The sequence below is a fragment of the Eucyclogobius newberryi genome, unplaced genomic scaffold, assembly GCF_026437365.1.
Source record: "Eucyclogobius newberryi isolate DKJ021-1_F unplaced genomic scaffold, fEucNew1.0.hap1 SCAF_13, whole genome shotgun sequence".
NCBI classification, from domain to species: domain Eukaryota; kingdom Metazoa; phylum Chordata; class Actinopteri; order Gobiiformes; family Gobiidae; genus Eucyclogobius; species Eucyclogobius newberryi.
The window spans coordinates 21,960,824-21,979,336 of record NW_027315757.1 but is presented as its reverse complement, the minus strand read 5'-3'; the positions used below and the strand labels follow the sequence as shown (position 1 = coordinate 21,979,336).

Genomic DNA, 18,513 nt, shown 5'->3' with positions numbered 1-18,513 from the left:
TTGACGTGTTTGAATTACTTTTGCCGGTGCAGTCTCTTTGCGGCGGCGGTAATGGCATCAGGGACAGAAACACTTCAACTAAACCTAAAGCACAAGCGGTAATGGCCTTCCTATCTTTTCCAATTACACAAAGGGATGCGGGTGGGAAAAAATTTGCTGTGATGGTGTTTACTGCCGGGGGAAAACAGAAGGGTTCACGCCGGGGTGGTTCTCTGCACGTAAATTAACAATGAGTTGCCGACAGATAATTTGTAAAAATCCTAATAGTCTGTGGGGTTCAGGGCTTGTATTGTATTGTTGTTTTTCCTCAACCCAGTTTGCACTTTACTCTATTATTGTATCTAATGAAACCGACAGAGCAATAGAAATATTATAAATGAATGAAATAACGGCAGCGGTTTGCAGCCTTTGAGTTTGAGGGAAATAAATGGGTTTACAAGTTGTATATTGGCAATTGTTACTGCTATTCAGTGTTCTTGTTTGAATGATATTTCAAAACTCAGACAAAAAGATAAACTTTTTCTCTACAAATACGTTTTTATTTGGATAACATGGAATTTCATGTTCTTTTAAAAAACATTCCAGATATTAGAAAAAACGCTTGCCCCGTCCCGTACCATTGGTTGGAACACAGTGTATTACTGCAACATAATGAGGATAAATACATTTACTATATAACTTATGTATGGTTCAGTGTAACCAGCGGTGCACAAGAAGACAAACATTTGCAGTTTTTTGTTATAATACAAACATAATGCTGCCTTTGATCTGCAAGACATGAATTGTTTGTACAATTTTCACATTTGTAGAGCTCAAATCCATTCAAAACAAACTTAAACATTTGCAAGATACTGCTTTGCCTCTAGCAATTAGTCCAAAAGTTAAATCTGTGACAATATGCGCCCTACCGTAGACCCAGTAAATTCTATTAATTAAAATTATGTTTGTGCAGAAATAGGTAAAATAAATATTAACTAAGACAGAGGTACATAAAACTTAAAAATATTTGTGTGTTCCTAAAGTTGAAGAGGAAGTGGTTTATTTAAAAGAATTAAGCACTGCCATTTAAATGCCAGTTTTTAATAACAACCTGTAATTATAGCGTAAAATCATGGAAACAAGCCGCTTTTGAGCCATTGAATCAACTTTATTATGGCACTTTGTACAAGTCACAAACTCCACATTCAAATGTTCAAACAGCATTTAAAAATACAACGAATACAAACAGAGTCACGGACGTCGCCCCATTCGCACGGCCCGTCCACGGGTCGCCTCGTTCCAGTCAATTATTTATGTTTCGAAGCACAATTAGACGTTTCGACAAGAACACACACATATTGACTTTGTAACGAGGCATTATAACAATCAATATGTTTCCATTTGGAGCTTAATTGAACTCATTATTTGTTGTGAAAATGTTCCTTTCGCTCGTGGACAGAATACATTTTTTCTCTGTAACCGTTTTCGCCACTGATTCGCCCAATATTTGCAATCACATTTCAATTTCACTTAATTAAGACGTCAGTTTGAATGTTTTTGAATAAGCGCTAAACAAAACAGAACACGAATATTAGTTACCGTATTTTCCGGACTATAAGTCGCACCGGAGTATAAGTCGCACCAGCCAAAAAATGCATAATAGAGAAGAAAAAAACATATATAAGTTGCACTGGAGTATGAAATGCGGCTCCAAGTGTGAAAATAACAAATAATATCACATATAAGTCGCTCCGGAGTATAAGTATATAAGTATAAATATAAGTATAAGTCGCACCCCGGCCAAAACTATGAAAAACGTATAGTCTGGAAAATACGGTAGTCTAAACCCTGAATATGCTAATGTGCCACCTTCCATTCACGACATTCAGATACACCAAAAGTAGCTCTACAAAAGTCATTCCGGTTGTTTGGGGTCAAAGGTAAACAGGTTGCATTGAAGTGCTACGAGTGTTGTCGTTGGCACGCGAGAAACATTTACAGTATTTACACATTTTAAGATTACGTTAAGTCATGCTCGTAAAAAATATCACATTCCTGATATCAACTGATAAACAAACAACGTTGGTTTCAAACAGCATTCACAGAAGGTCAGTTCGTTGTCATGGCTACGGCTGCGTGGATGGCTGCTGCTGCTGCTGCTGCTTAGTGTCGCTGCTTGCTGTGGTATAGGAGAAGTGCTCGGGAAGCATTCAGTAAAGGAAAAAAACAGATTAAAAAAAGTCCATGCTACGGTGTCCCACGGGAGTCAAAATAAAGCTGCGAGTGTCCGGTTGTCGGCGATAGCTACAGTGAGGAAGTGAAAAAAGGCTCCATCTTACGCTAAATCGACTTTTTGAGCTTCCGTCCGCGCCCCGACTGCGACGTCCTTCATCAAAACGAGAAATTCTGAACGTTTACGACAAAAACACCCGTTTGTGTCGCTAACGCCGTGTCGGTTTGCCAGCAGGGGGTGATGAGCACTTAATCCAACCGTGCCGTGTGACGTGAAGAGTAACAGCGCAAACATCCTTTTTCTTTTAAGCGCAAAACAGCGGTGAAAAAGCTTCCGTAATTTATCTAAAAAACGTAAAAAGCATAACATGGGCCCTTTAAATGTTACCTGAATTCATGAGAAATAAAGAGGACATACTGTAGGACCGTTTGTTTTGACATCATGGTCCCCCTTTGGTTCCTGGTGCGGGACTGTCTCTTTCGGAGGGAGCAGGCGGGCGGGGTCACGGGCGCACCCAGCCGAGGGGCACCCAAAAGGCCTCCCTCTCCAGCCGCTCCAGGACGCCCCGCAGCTCCGCGCAGGCGCTGGCTGAGTCCTCCTTGATGAGAACGCGATCCACCACGTGCCCGTACTGCTGCTCGATCTGCGCGGCCGACTGACGCATCTCCTGGAGGTCATCGTCCTGCCGCCAAACGCAAAGAATTTAGTTGTGCCATTCATCTTCAAAATAACTGTCATAATCATGTGCAATACTGTCATACTCATGTGCAATACTGTCATACTCATGTGCAATACTGTCATGCTCATGTGCAATACTGTCATGCTCATGTGCAATACTGTCATGCTCATGTGCAATACTTTCATAATCATGTGTAATACTGTCATACTCATGTGCAATACTTTCAAAATAATATGCAATATTGTCATGATCATGTGCAATACGGTCATACTCATGTGCAATACTGTCATGCTCATGTGCAATACTGTCACACTCATGTGCAATACTTTCAAAATAATATGCAATATTGTCATGATCATGTGCAATACGGTCATACTCATGTGCAATACTGTCATGCTCATGTGCAATACTGTCACACTCATGTGCAATACTTTCAAAATAATATGCAATATTGTCATGATCATGTGCAATACTGTCATACTCATGTGCAATACTTTCATAATAATATGTAATATTGTCATGATCATGTGCAATACTGTCATACTCATGTACAATACTTTCATAATAATATGCAATATTGTCATAATCATGTGCAATACTGTCATACTCATGTACAATACTGTCATACTCATGTGCAATACTGTCATAATCATGTGCAATACTGTCATAATCACAATACTGTCATAATCATGTGCAATACTGTCATAATCATGTGCAATACTGTCATACTCATGTGCAATACTGTCATACGTATGTGCAATACTGTCATACGTATGTGCAATACTGTCATACTCATGTGCAATACTGCCATACTCATGTGCAATACTGTGATATAATGTAAATCATCCTGGTGCAATATTCTATGTCCATATAACAGCTGTAAATAAGAGTGTTATCATTGTTAATTTTATTAAGTGTATAAGAGGTTTTTCTACAAGAGTGTTTTTAATCAGTTATCTGTTTTTTATTATTTATTTCTGTACCTAATCTGTGTTGCAACACTGGAATTTCCCCATTGTGGGACAAATAAAGCGTATCTGATCTTGTGCGGATGTAAAAAAAAAAAGGTTCTTCTTGGTTTCTCGGCTGTCGATAACGCCGACTGACACGAGAAAACAACCCGCCACTCTCCTCACTGCGTCATAGAGGTCAATATTTGTGAGGATTTGAATACGCTGTAAACCAAACTGTCTTAAAAACATAAAAAAACACAGCGCTAGTTTGTTTTGTGCGCTGTTCACAGGGGTACAAAGTCGTTCCACACTTTCCTAACACATTCATGGCTTCCAAATTATTCACAGCATGAGTTTATGAGCGCGTTTCACAACTTTCAGAGGCTAGACGCGAGCCGTGCTTCCCAAACTCTTTATGATTAGATGCAGACGACACACAGCGGTCCTATTTTGAACTTGAGAGCTGCTTTACGATACATCTGCCCTGGAGCGAAACACATTTTACTCAACTACTTTGGCAGGATACAGGGAAAGAGGATGAAGAAATGAAGGGATTATCGTCTTCATACATGACAGAACAAGCACTGACTATAATAAAAACACATTTCAATAATTAAATACACTAGAATGTTCGTTTGAGTTCTTTGCAGAAACAGGCACAGGGCACAAGGGAATTTCTCTACATGTTTTTTGTTAATACATTCAACGTGATAACTTAACGTGAAAGACTTATCCAAAGCCGTGAAGTCTGATTCATATTTCCCCTGAAAACGCTATAATCAATAATCTTACTGTGTTGATTGTGTCTCAATTGTGCTAGGTCCAAATCACCAAATCATCAAAGTTTATTTATCCACTAAAGAGTTTTTGAACCTCATAAACTTACAACAAACATTATTGCTGATTAGTTTGTCAAAATGATCAATACACCGAAACTAATCAATACTAAAACGAGCATAGAAACTATAGTCATTTGAACAAGTATTAATTGGAAAAAAAAAGAAATGTTGACTTTTCCTTGACTTTTTAAAATAAATTATTCATATTTATTTAATTTTAATTTTTTTATAAACAAATAAATACAGAGCACAACACAAAATTACCAGCGAGTCTAAATAATAACGCAAATAGACATCAACTGAACATAAATACAAATAAAATCACGGAACATTTAAATAAAAATAAAAGTCCCATTTGGTCCAGAAGTCTGTCGAATTTGTCCATTTCCAAATGAAGTCAGAATGTCATTTTTTTTCCATTTGCCTGTGCAATACTGTCATAAGTATGTGCAGTACTGTCATTCTCATGTGCAATACTGTCATACTTATGTGCAATACTGTCATTCTCATGTGCAATACTGTCATAATGATGTGCAATACTGTCATTCTCATGTGCAATACTGTCATAATTATGTGCAATACTGTTATTCTCATGTGCAATACTGTCATAATGATGTGCAATACTGTCATTCTCATGTGCAATACTGTCATAATGATGTGCAATACTGTCATTCTCATGTGCAATACTGTCATACTTATGTGCAATACTGTTATTCTCATGTGCAATACTGTCATAATGATGTCCAATACTGTCATTCTCATGTGCAATACTGTCATAATGATGTGCAATACTGTCATAACTATTATGTCAGTCCAGTCGTTAATTTCTTCTTAATGGCCTTTTTTCCTGCTGCCACAAGCACGTTTCAAAGGTATCCGTTAATCGTGTCCATATCAGGAGTTTTGATGCCCAAAAAAACTTGGGAAAAAAGCTTAAAATTACTGAAAATAAAAATTTAAAAAAGCTTACTATTACATTTTCTTTTTTTTTTTTAAATTGCCATTGTGGCATAAAGTATCCGGCCTTTTCCTTAGTAAATATAAACCCTAACTGACTGAACCTGATCCTCGGACACTCACCGTGATGCGCCCGTGATCGCCCCCTCCTGGCGACGTTGCGGCGCTGCGCCTCCGTCTGCTCTCGGGGACGCGCGGCTTCACGAATATCACGTAGGGCTTGAACTCGGCGGTCCGCAGGCGCCGCAGAGCCTGGGCACAACGTTACGGGGGATTTGTCTACACCGCAGTTTCATTGTTGATTTGTGTTTTTTCCTGGATTATGCAAGAGTCCAGTGACAAGTACCTCGGGTTGTACGTCCACGATGCACATCTTGTTCTTGGCCTGGACCGAGCGGACGGCCTCTATGCTCGTGCCATACTGGTTCTCCTTATATTCGCCGTGCTCGATGAACCTGCACAAGTTAAAAAAGTGTTTCAGTCCCACGGCAAACACCTCAAACCACAGTATATGTCACAGTTCTGAGTTCAAAATGACGCGGTCCTACTTGTTGTTGATGACATCTACGTCGAACTGCTGCTTGGTGACAAAGTGGTATTCGACTCCTTCCTTCTCGTGGGGCTTTTTGGGTCTTGTCGTATCTGAAAATGAAATAAATGTGTAATATAATGCAGGCTAAAGTCTAGTGTGGGTTGATATTAAATAAAGAAAATGATTAGTGTTTTCCTGGAAGCATAAGAATACCGTATTTTCCGGACTATATGTCGCACCAGCCAAAAAATAAAGCATAATAGAGAAGAAAAAAACATATATAAGTTGCAATGGAGTATGAAATGAGGTTGCAAGTGTGAAAATAACAAATAATATCACATATAAGTCGCTCCGGAGTATAAGTATATAGTATAAATGTAAGTATAAGTTGCACCCCGGTCAAAACTATGAAAAAAGGTGCAACTTATAGTCCAGAAAATACGGTAATAATATCACATCTAAGTCACTCCGGAGTATAAGTATATAAGTATAAATGTAAGTATAAGTTGCACCCCGGCCAAAACTATGAAAAAAGGTGCGTGCGACTTATAGTCCGGAAAATACGGTATATTTAGTGCTGTGATATACAAAAAAAGTGTGAAGTATTAACACAAACTTTATGCACCTTCGTTTCTTAGTATGTACAAAGTTAAAATAAGGTTCTTTCCCCCGTTTCATTTGTGTACAATGGAGCGTTGTGTTGTGTTGGACTCACGAGGCACAGCCACCGCGTATCGATGAGGGTTTTCAGCGATCACCCGCTGTTTGAGCTCATTGATCCGTGCGCCGAGAGAACCTGCACACATCGAGTAAAAAGTCAGGCCCGTTGTGCTTGTTTAAAGCTTGTATAGCTGTGCAAATGCTGACGGCGTTTGACCTTGTATAACACATGCGAATATTGATTTAAATCTTCGATAAATTGACAGTGATTTTCAATTCCACAGCTATTAAACTGCTAAACTCTTTGCACTGTGCTTCTTGTGTGTTTATGTGATTTCTTTGTTGAACTGTTTTTATTGTCTGATGCTGCACAAATGAATCGCCCCTGGAGGGATAAATAAAGTGGAGAGAAGAATTACTATGACTACTACTTGTACTCTCGGTGGTACTTCCACGTCTGTGACCGCGTCGACCCCAGTGGGCTCCTCTAGGTGTCAGAGTCTTACCGATGAGCACGACCAGCCGCGGCCTCTCGTTGGGCCTCTGCTGATACCGCGTCACCTCCTCGTACGTCAGGAAGTCCGGGTCGCCCAAGTCTGAGCCCTCACCCGACGAGCCCTGTCTGTCCTTACGGCTGAGGCGGAAACTCCTCCGCAAACCGGCTGTGCAGTGAGAGAGAGAGGGAGAGAGAGGGGAGGGAGGGAGAGGGGGAGAGAGAGAGAGGGGAGGGAGGGAGAGGGGGAGAGAGAGAGGAGAGAGAGAGGGGAGGGAGGGAGAGGGGGAGAGAGAGAGGAGAGAGAGAGGGAGGAGAGGGAGAAGGAGAGAGGGAAGAGAGAGAGGAGGAGATGGAGAGAGAGAGGAGAGGGAGGGGAGGGAGGGAGAGGGGGAGAGAGAGAGGAGAGAGAGAGGGGAGGGAGGGAGGGAAGAAGTATGAAGAGAGGGAGGGATAGAGTGAAAACAGAGGAGGGGAGATGGAGTGAAAATAAGAGGAGAGAGGGAAAGAGGCAGGGGAAGAGAGAGAGGGGAGAAAGAAAGCAGGGTGAGGGATAGTGAAAGAGAAGGAACGAGTGACAGAGAGAGAGGGAGAGAGAGGGGAGGGAGGGAGAGGGGGAGAGAGAGAGAGGGGAGGGAGGGAGAGGGGGAGAGAGAGAGGAGAGAGAGAGGGGAGGGGGGGAGAGAGAGAGGAGAGAGAGAGGGAGGAGAGGGAGAAGGAGAGAGGGAAGAGAGAGAGGAGGAGATGGAGAGAGGGAGGAGAGAGAGGAGAGAGAGGGGAGGGAGGGAGAGGGGGAGAGAGAGAGGGGAGGGAGGGAGAGGGGGAGAGAGAGAGGAGAGAGAGAGGGGAGGGAGGGAAGAAGTATGAAGAGAGGGAGGGATAGAGTGAAAACAGAGGAGGGGAGATGGAGTGAAAATAAGAGGAGAGAGGGAAAGAGGCAGGGGAAGAGAGAGAGGGGAGAAAGAAAGCAGGGTGAGGGATAGTGAAAGAGAAGGAACGAGTGACAGAGAGAGAGAGAGAGAGAGAGAGAGAGAGAGAGAGAGAGAGAGAGAGAGAGAGAGAGAGAGAGAGAGAGAGAGAGAGAGAGAGAGAGAGAGAGAGAGAGAGAGAGAGAGAGAGAGAGAGAGAGAGAGAGAGAGAGAGAGAGAGAGAGAGAGAGAGAGAGAGAGAGAAGACATGAATTCCTTGGTGCTCAGGCCAGAACACTTGAACAGAGTTAGTTAAATGACATGATGCAGACATAATGCAGTCAGTTATTTATCCAAACAGAGCTGAGACTCATGCATTAAACTGTCCTCAGACTGTCAGAGGTGGAAGAATATCATTTCACAATATCACTTGTTTTTGTTTGACCAATGATGATTTGGGGCTTTGAAAAAATTGCGCACTGAATTACACTTTTTTTTCCCAGGAACAATAAAGTGTTTTTGCAAAATCAAAAAACGCTTAGCAACCGGATAAACGAAGCAGAGCGGGTGAAAACAAGTACATTCCACCTCCGCTGACAGTTCAAATTGAGAACTTAAAACTATAAACTGTCTGTCATGCGTCTCGAGGTGAAAGAAGAAGAAGAAGATACCGCAATAGTGTAATATCTCCTTGTTATTGTGCATTATTGTATATCTCTCATGCTACGTGTTTACAGCGATGAGGCAGGATCCACAGACAGGCCCCAGTCCCAGGGGTTTTGAAGGGTCCCGGGGCAGTATCTGTGTATGTCGGTGCAGTGAACCCGCGGAGTGAGCCGAGGCACTGTACCTGAGTAAAACTCCCATGAAAAGACCTGGCCACAGGAGGGCGCCACTGCTTTACACTTCGGAGAGACTGTAAGTGGCGTTAGAGCATGACACAACCCACCAGGCGAGCAACACAACGGCGTGCCAGGGGGGGGGGGGGGGCAGGGGCGTGAGTCCGGGGGGGAGGGAGAGGGCCGCGAGCAGGGGGGGAGCTCAGAGGAGGGAGTGCAGAGGGAGGGGCCGGAGGTTTTTAAGCTAAGAGACAGTAGCAGAAGGTGCAGTGGGGTCTGTGGGGGGGGGGGGGGGGGGGGCTTCATTCAGTGGGTGTGGTTTGACAGCAGCAGATCACAGACTGAGGGGTGTGGTGGGTGGGAGGGTGGGAGGGGTCAGCCACAAAGGTGCACGACACAGCAGGTAAGAGGAAGGCGGGAAGCGGTCCACGACTACTCTTGACTCTGATTTTACGTTCTTCTCAAACTGAAAGTGTTCACGTCCCGGCCCCGGGTCCCCGCGCTCCCACACGACACAAATGTATCCAGAAAGATTTAGGATCTTGTGCCACAATATTTACCCAGCCACACCACGCAATCGGCATATTTGTAGTAGACATTTTACCACCATCTCGATTGCATACCGTAAGCTTAGGCTGTAATATGTCGGGCGAGGCGATCTTATAGTGATGTAGAGTTGGGTAATACTTTTGAACGAAATTGTGCTTCTCTGAGTTGCTTTAACTAGCCCTAACCCTTTTCCCCACGAGCTAGTTTGAATTCTGTCATAAATACATAAATAAATAAAAAATAATAATTAATAAATAAATTATTATATAAGAAATTATTACATTATAAATTATTACATTATAAATACATAATAATTTTCAAGTGGCACGTGGCTTTTCTGCAAACAGATCATTTTGCATTACTGTCTTGCCCCAACCGTCTGTTCTATCCATCTGTGTTGTAGCTGACCTCACCCTCTCTCCTGTCTCTCATGGCTGTGTCTTTTACCCCACAACACCTTCCTCTTACCCTCACCCGGGCCAGGGCAGATAGATGACTCGACGACCACAGCCAGGCCAGGGCGGGGCGGGGCGACCACTACAGAGCCATGGGGGAGTGAAGCGGCAGCAAGGGTAGCACGGGGCAGCACGGGCAGCACGGGGCAGCACGGGCAGTACAGGAAGCAAGGGGGCAGCACGGGGCAGCAGGGGCCGTACAGGAAGCATGGGGGCAGCACGGGCAGCAGGGGCTTCACGGGGCAGCACGGGCAGCACGGGCTTCACGGGGCGGCACGGGCAGCACGGGGCGGCACGGGCAGCACGGGGCGGCACGGGCAGCACGGGGCAGCACGGAAAGCAGGGGCAGCATGGGCAGCATGGGCAGCAGGGGCAGCATGGGCAGCAGAACAGAGCCAGGCTGCAGCAGGCAAAGAGAGAAGAGGCGCACGCTCTCACCTATGTACTGTCCATTGAAATAGCTCTCACAATCACAGTCTTCTGTAAGGAGCAAGCGGGGGAAAGACGGGGTCAGCGCTATAGTTGAAGGGGCGGGGTTAGAAAAGGGGAAAGGGTGGAGTCTGGGCCCGGGCAGCAGGCAGTGGGAGGAGCAGCCAGAGATCTACTGTTAACACTCCAAGAGATTTTGTATCACGGAAAGATCTGGCTCCAACTCAGAAGAAACATGACCATGAGACTCGATGTACTCTCAACACAACACACACCAACCAAACAGCAATGACCAAAAATCTAAAACTTTGTCAAATGTTCTGGACTAAAAATCACACTGTTTTGGTGTTTTTCCATGTTCCTTGTGAAGACCGCTTAGCCAATGTGACTGTTAAATGCCAAGTGTCCAGAGTAGATTTCCTCATCCGAGTCATCATTAGGCATCGCGATCTTCTGCGTTTGTTGCTTTGTGGTTCTTTTTGAATTGCTTGAATACAGCTGGACAGGTGGAGTGGACACTTAAACTCTGTGTCTCAATGTCACGTCCTAGCCACGCCTCCAAATCATAAATCCATTCACAGATTCAGCGGATCCTACCCGCGCTGGGTCACAACTGTCTCTTACAAAATAATGAAAGGAATATTCTGGGCAATGCATCTCCCATGTTTTGTCAGGAATATTGAGTGAACTAAACAAATGCTGAAACCGGAAGGCAATTACACTGTCAAATGTTCTTCACTTCTGCACTCGTCCCGGCTGGTGCAGAGATAAGCAAAGTCCTGTGCCTTGTACAAGTTTAATAAATCCCACATATGGTGCAAAGGGCAAGCTTTATAAATGAGATACTTATTTTCTGCTTTGAAAATGTTTCCAAGCTTGACTTTTTCTTCATCTTTCCTAGAACAGTACATTTTCTGCTTAGTTTGTTTGTTAGTGTCACAAATCGTGATAGACTGACCCATTCTCCTCTGTTTTACTGTGTCTAATAAAGGTTAAAATTCGAATTGAAAATGCTACAAAGAATTCACAATAAGGGCAAAATACATTTGAAAGACAATGTAGAACTAAAGAACATGTATCGGCCCGTGGAACCGTGATCTATTGCTATCCAGTGTTGCTATGCTGCTCTGTGCTCTCCAGGGAGTTCTTTCTGCCTGCGTTTCCCCCCCACGCAGCAGCAGGAGGCAGGCATCACGCTGGAAGAGCCAAAATCCCAAATGTCAACTCCACTGGCACAAATGTAAGTTCTCCACACACGCACACGCAGTACACTCATCCAGAGCTAGAGGGCGCTGCAGTGCGGTTTTTGTGTGTCAATGTTCTCAGATGTGTCTGGACCCACCTTTGTCACATCCCTGTTCGTCTGGAGGAGCAGCAAAGAGGAGGACAAAAAAGGAAAACATTAGAGAAAGCACACAAAGGAATGAATAGGACATATAGAATCTAATTGATAAATACAAATGGCATCTTCAAACTGCTTAAAGTCCTGTATAAGTCCTGTTTTTAATCGCAAAGACAATTTCATACCTCTTTCTACCACGAGATACCAATGATTTGAAACCTTTTATTTTTTTCTTGGCAGTCTTTGGTTTGAAAAACTACTGCAGCACTATCACTATAATCTTATCAAATATCAAATGACACCCATAAGAGAAAAAAGAAGTGTGAATACCGGTATTGTCCGTGTCTGGCACAGGGGATTTAGCAAATGATGACATTAACAGTCTGTATCCGACAACTTTAATTACATTTCTAAAAATTCAAACCTGGCATTTCCCAAAGGCACAGAAGACGCACTGGTGGAAAATCAGCCAATGTTTTAGCCTAGTAGTTAATGTTGGAGTAGCATTAGGTTTGGGTTTATGCAAACATAAAACCAGACATGTACTGCATAGATTATCAACATTTTAAATTTGTATTTTATTGTATTTACTACTATTCATGCTGCTACTGCTATTACTGCTACTCAATTCTGTTACATAATTCAAACTACAGAGTTGTAGTAAGAAAAAGTAAAAGTAAAAGCACTAAAGTACACAATTAAAATAAGTAAAAAGTAAAATAATTGTGTTCAGATTCTTGTTTTAATGGCAAAATGACAAAAGCAACAACAAGCGCCTTTTCCCCTTTGGTCCTGATGACAGCAGTGACAGAGTTAGACGGATCTCCTCACACTTAAAGGCCCTGATGGGGTTTTGGGGACAATAAATTGATTTGATTTGATTTGATTACTCCAGGAGCAGAGGAGCGCGGCGCGTCCCTGAGCCGTTCCTGTGCAGGATGACTTACTGCTAAGCCCTTGTAGTCGCCCTTTGGCTCAGTGCTAATCGCATTGAGCCACAGATTACGGTTAAACACATCCACATGTATCACACACCTGTCTTTTTACTGCGTCCTGACCCGCAACATCAGCCAGAACAATATGACCGCCCTCTTTACGAGTTGTGTTCACCTTCAAGAATGGAATTATGTGAAGTGCACGGGACAGTATTTCCCATTGGACAATTCACTGTTTTGGAGATAATACTGAAGATTCAGTCATATTTACAGCTGAACAGCAGGACAAATGAGATCGATTCCCGCCCAGATGATTTGCTGAATGTCTTCCCAGCTCTTCTCCCACATTTCAAGCCATAAAAGTCCTTAAAAAAGAATAATGGCTGTATGGCAGAACTCTGAACAACACCCCTGTCCTCCCCCACCGGTTTTACCCATAACCCCTTTTTATTTGTATTATTATGTTTTCTAACCCTTTATTTTATTTGTCTTTTCTGTATAATGTTTATGTTGCTATTGTCACTGTTTGTTTGTCTCACTAAGAAACAAATATATAAAATTTAAAAAAAAAAAGAATAACGTCTATGCCTATATTTAACTAGAATTGTTTAAACTTCAAGCACATTTTTGTTTATTGTGTACAGGCCTAATTACAGTGGTAATTGCAAAAGTAAGTTAAACAGCTAATTTAACCATATTAGTGCCACCTACATTTCAAACGTACTCCTTTTCATATATGCCGTATATTTCCCGTATATTCTAAAAATAAAAATAAATGCGCAGTATATTCTAAAAATAAAAACAAATGTCCAGTATATTCTAAATAATACAAAAATGAATGCCCATTATATTCTAAAAATAAAAATAAATGCCCAGTATATTCAAACTTTTGTCTGAACAGTTCATACACAGTCCATTGTCATTGTCATTTCACCTGATCCATCTTTAGACTCCTTTCGCTCAACTCCACAGGTTAAACTCACATAAATCTGCGTTTTCCTGCTTCTAGAACACATTGCTCACTCACCCCAGACTTAACTAACAGATGCCACAATAGATTATTTACCGTCATCATAGTTCAATGGCTGATTTATTGAAGGGTTTTTCCTCTGTCTGTTTATTATGGCTCAGCTCAACGTACAGACGGCCAGATGGAGCTGCCACCACCAGAGGGATTAGTTCATATCTGTGATCCCTCACTCCACACGACGCGGTACACGGCTGCACGGAGCGGAGCCACAATGAAGCCTAATGCCCATGAGAAATGCCAATTACCAGCAAAAAGGTCAATAAATGTCAGCGGGAACATTAGAGCGATAGCCAGAGGAATTAGAGCGATACACAGCCAGACAGAGGAGATGGTGAAGTGTGTTGTGGGTAAACATCGGAGTACAGAGGACTTACAAGGCAACTTTTTGGGGGATTTGGGGTTGGGAAGCGTGCCCATTTTGATGCGGTAGGCCAGTCGTCTGCAGCAGGGACAGGCAGAAGAGGGGGGAGAGAAAGCGGTCACAAGATTAGTGGCGTCACAGGAAAATAAGAACGGAATCAACGTTAGGACAGAGCAAGTCAAGTTTCCAACGTGAAATGTGTCAAGAGGAAACACAAAAACTATGTATCTGATGCAAGACTCAAATTGTGGGTGTAGATTGGCACCTGGGAATTTTGCTTGGGATTCAGAATACACACTTTTCTGATTCTTTATGAAGAGTAAGTCAAATTTTCGAGTACAAACAAGAAAATCTGAGTGAAAAAACATGGTAATTTGCCTTTTTTTTTTCTCATTACGGATCCCACAACCCACAGCAGCAACAATACTCACCGGTTTGTCGTATTGGGCTTTCACTTTATTATAAGACACAAACTAACATTGGTCTAGACCAGGGGTGGGCAAACTACGGTGGGCCACATGTGGTCCATTTGTCTTCATAATCCGGCCCGCCAAAAATGCCAAGTAATTTGTAAAATTAAAAAAAAGTATTTTTTTTTCCTTTTTTGCCCTCAGGCATCTGTCTGCACTTGTATCCTTAACAAATATGACGGGAAATTAATTAAATAATAGATTCAATAGCCTATATTTGAAAGGAAAGTGATATTTTATTTGATATTTAATAAAAAAAATTCACACCAATGATCGCGGGCTCTGCTACTTGCCTGGATTCGAATATGGCCCTCGGAAGAAAACAATTGCCCACCCCTGGTCTAGACTGTTTGTTTGTGTGTGTGAGCCATGTCTCGTTGTCGTAGCAGTGCAGAGCATTTACAGTCAAATGTCAGTGTTTGGAAATGGTTTAGGTCAAACTCTGTAGTTCACTGTAGTTTATCAGAGGCAAAAGTCACACCAAGGTTGATCTAGTTTGTAGCCATAAGTCACTGTTCCTGCTGTAAGTGCCGTCCAAAACCACCAACTTCCTCCAGTCCACAAACACAGCAAATATGACATGTTCGGGCAAATTTTCATGTTTTCTTTCAGGGAGATTTGCAAGGTTTTTCCAGCAAAATTGCCGTTATTCATCTACAAGTGGCCCTAATACACCTGTGACATTTTAGAACTAAATCAAATTGTCTCATCTCAGATTAACAGCGTTTTTTGCTTCACTCATTGATTGTACAGAAATATGTTTTTTAAGCAATATAATGTTTTCATTATTTTTGACCTTGCAAGCAGCCGTGTTTGTTGTGAGACCGACGGACAACGCATGTCCCTGATTGGTTGGCTATGGCTAAAGATATGGTTAAGACAAGAGCCTGTTTAAGTCTGTGGGAAATTTACTGTTTTTGAAAGAAATATCTGAAGCAGAAATCCAGAAACAATGAACCTTCTCATTATTTGTTTTGGCTCCACAAACTTATCGCGTTAATTTTCAGTCTTTACGTTCCTTCCACTGACACCATCCCACTTTGGAGTTGAATAATGGCACCGCTTTCTGAGGCTTTCCTTTATTCACACAGATAGAGAAGGTATTGAACTTTGTGCCAGTTTTCTCTCGTGTGGATAGACCCAGTAATTACATAGATGTGAACCATGAACCGGGTCAACAGATCCTGACAGGTTAAACAGAGAAACTAGAGAGGTTAGAGAGGACATCACAGCATTCTGAATTTCAGCACCAGAGTCAGTGGTGAGAGACGACGTTTTCTCCTGTAAGAGCTCAAAGCACACGAAACATGTGAAAGAGCTGCTAGAATCTAATAAAATGTAAATGTTTGCTATATATTTAGCTTGTGACTGACATTGAATTGGAGAAAATAAATTAAACTGGGGTAGAAAAGCAGATAAACAACAGGAACACTGGACTCATTACAGTTCACTCCTTAAATACGATATTTTTGGAGTCTGTTTGTTGAGGAAATTAACTGTTCTGCAGCAGTTGAAGAGTCCTAAATCTCCAACTGCCGTCAGCAAACGAGCTAAAGCTAAGCTCTGCACAGCAACTTTCAGTTTGCATTTTGCCCTGTAAAGTTAAATTAAGAACAAAAGGATTTATTTCATTTATAGGATTTATTTAAAAAGGAAAAAGAAACACATTGTATCAGTTGCGCTTACCGTACGTTGAAATGTTAAGGGACATTTTTCAGATAAAATGATGTAGGTGTATAAAAATTGACCCTCAATTTTAATCTTATGTCAGTAAATATTCTAATGTATATTGTAAAACTGGTCAAAACATATGTTGTAAAAGCAGTTATAAAGCAAAGAAAATTTTAATTTTTTTACGAGAAAAAATAACCCTTGTACAGTATATAGTTAAAGTCCATATGCACATTTATATGCTCACGACATTATTCTGAGGGATAAATAATACAGAAAAAACACAATAGTTTTCATTAAATTACGCTTCTTTTGCGGTGGTACTTTAGTCTTTCCACGTCGTTTGGGCAGAAGCAGAGCGTTAATCCGACAGACGCTGGAGTGTTTGCGTGGCTTTGCTGTGATCATCTTAAAGCAGGATTATGACACGTACACTACACATCTGCACAGCCGAGCCTCAAAGTGGAGCATGTCCACCAAAGTAACGGCGGCGAGTGGCGACAGCTGTTTGAGTCACAGCAACGAGTTACAAAGCCGCTCCTGCATGTAACGCATCTAAAGTCTGATAACAAACGAGTTACAAAGCCGCTCCTGCATGTAACGCATCTAAAGTCTGATAACAAACGAGTTACAAAGCCGCTCCTGCATGTAACGCATCTAAAGTCTGATAACAAACGAGTTACAAAGCCGCTCCTGCATGTAACGCATCTAAAGTCTGATAACAAACGAGTTACAAAGCCGCTCCTGCATGTAACGCATCTAAAGTCTGATAATCTAAAGTCTGATAACAAACGAGTTACAAAGCCGCTCCTGCATGTAACGCATCTAAAGTCTGATAACAAACGGGTTACAAAGCCGCTCCTGCATGTAACGCATCTAAAGTCTGATAACAAACGAGTTACAAAGCCGCTCCTGCATGTAACGCATCTAAAGTCTGATAACAAACGAGTTACAAAGCCGCTCCTGCATGTAACGCATCTAAAGTCTGATAACAAACGAGTTACAAAGCCGCTCCTGCATGTAACGCATCTAAAGTCTGATAACAAACGAGTTACAAAGCCGCTCCTGCATGTAACGCATCTAAAGTCTGATAACAAACGAGTTACAAAGCCGCTCCTGCATGTAACGTATCTAAAGTCTGATAACAAACGAGTTACAAAGCCGCTCCTGCATGTAACGCATCTAAAGTCTGATAACAAACGAGTTACAAAGCCGCTCCTGCATGTAACGCATCTAAAGTCTGATAACAAACGAGTTACAAAGCCGCTCCTGCATATAACGCATCTAAAGTCTGATAACAAACATAAACTGTAACTATACTTATTAGATTAATGCCGAGATCGTTTAAAAGAGATGCACACTGTTACAGACCTTAAAATGTATTTGTTTTATCAAGTAAAAATTAAAGAAAAAAAATATTTAGTTTTTTTTCAGCTTAAGTTTTGTGACATATAGCAATTTATATTTTTAGTTTTGGATTTGTTTGAATTGTTATATTCAACATTCTCATAAAAAAATTGCTTTTTCATGTTTCAAAAGCAGGTGTCGGGACTCAGGACCACAAGGCTTCTTCAAAGGTTCAAACTAGACTAGTTTTAATTAATAAACATAGTAATAAAATGGCTGTAACCACAACAACACAACACAGTTGCAAACTTATTATTATTATTTTTTTTTTAAATCAGATACACCTTTTCTACATTCTTATAACATATTTTTTTAATGATTTTTTTTTCCTTATTAATTGATTTATCTTGTTTCTTTAATTACATTTATATCAAACATAAAGGTTCTCTTATCTGCAAAATGATCCCTGCTCCACTACAGCTTTATTAACCATAAAACAGCTACGTGCTCTTTCCCTGCCAGAGTTTGTCGTCAGCACATCTGCAGCATCCGCAGCAAATATAAGTGTCGCTGATACAGAAAAACCACTGCATTTCCCCCACACAGAGCACCGCACACACACACACACACACACACACAGAGCACCGCACACGCACACACACACACACACACACACACAGACACACACACACAGAGCACCGCACACGCACACACACACACACACACACACAGAGCACCGCACACGCACACGCACACACACACACACACACACACACACAGACACACACACACAGAGCACCGCACACACACACACACACACACACACACACACACAGAGCACCGCACACGCAC

At 42.0% G+C, this 18,513-nt stretch overlaps 1 protein-coding gene across 3 annotated transcripts in view; it reads right to left on the bottom strand.

The window, feature by feature from the left end:
* Positions 1-2,421: 2,421 nt before the first annotated feature.
* mpp3a (MAGUK p55 scaffold protein 3a) overlaps positions 2,422-18,513 on the bottom strand; it is a 38,925-nt gene continuing 22,833 nt past the window's right edge. For all 3 annotated transcript variants that reach the window (XM_072442913.1, XM_072442914.1, XM_072442915.1), the window contains 10 exons: positions 14,187-14,251; positions 11,848-11,868; positions 10,515-10,556; positions 9,084-9,149; positions 7,339-7,494; positions 6,888-6,968; positions 6,189-6,282; positions 5,987-6,095; positions 5,764-5,892; positions 2,422-2,894 (listed from right to left, as the gene is read on the bottom strand). In XM_072442913.1, coding sequence (XP_072299014.1) covers positions 2,715-2,894; positions 5,764-5,892; positions 5,987-6,095; positions 6,189-6,282; positions 6,888-6,968; positions 7,339-7,494; positions 9,084-9,149; positions 10,515-10,556; positions 11,848-11,868; positions 14,187-14,251 — 943 coding nt within the window. In that variant the 3' untranslated portion in view covers positions 2,422-2,714. The remainder of the gene's footprint in view (positions 2,895-5,763; positions 5,893-5,986; positions 6,096-6,188; positions 6,283-6,887; positions 6,969-7,338; positions 7,495-9,083; positions 9,150-10,514; positions 10,557-11,847; positions 11,869-14,186; positions 14,252-18,513) is intronic.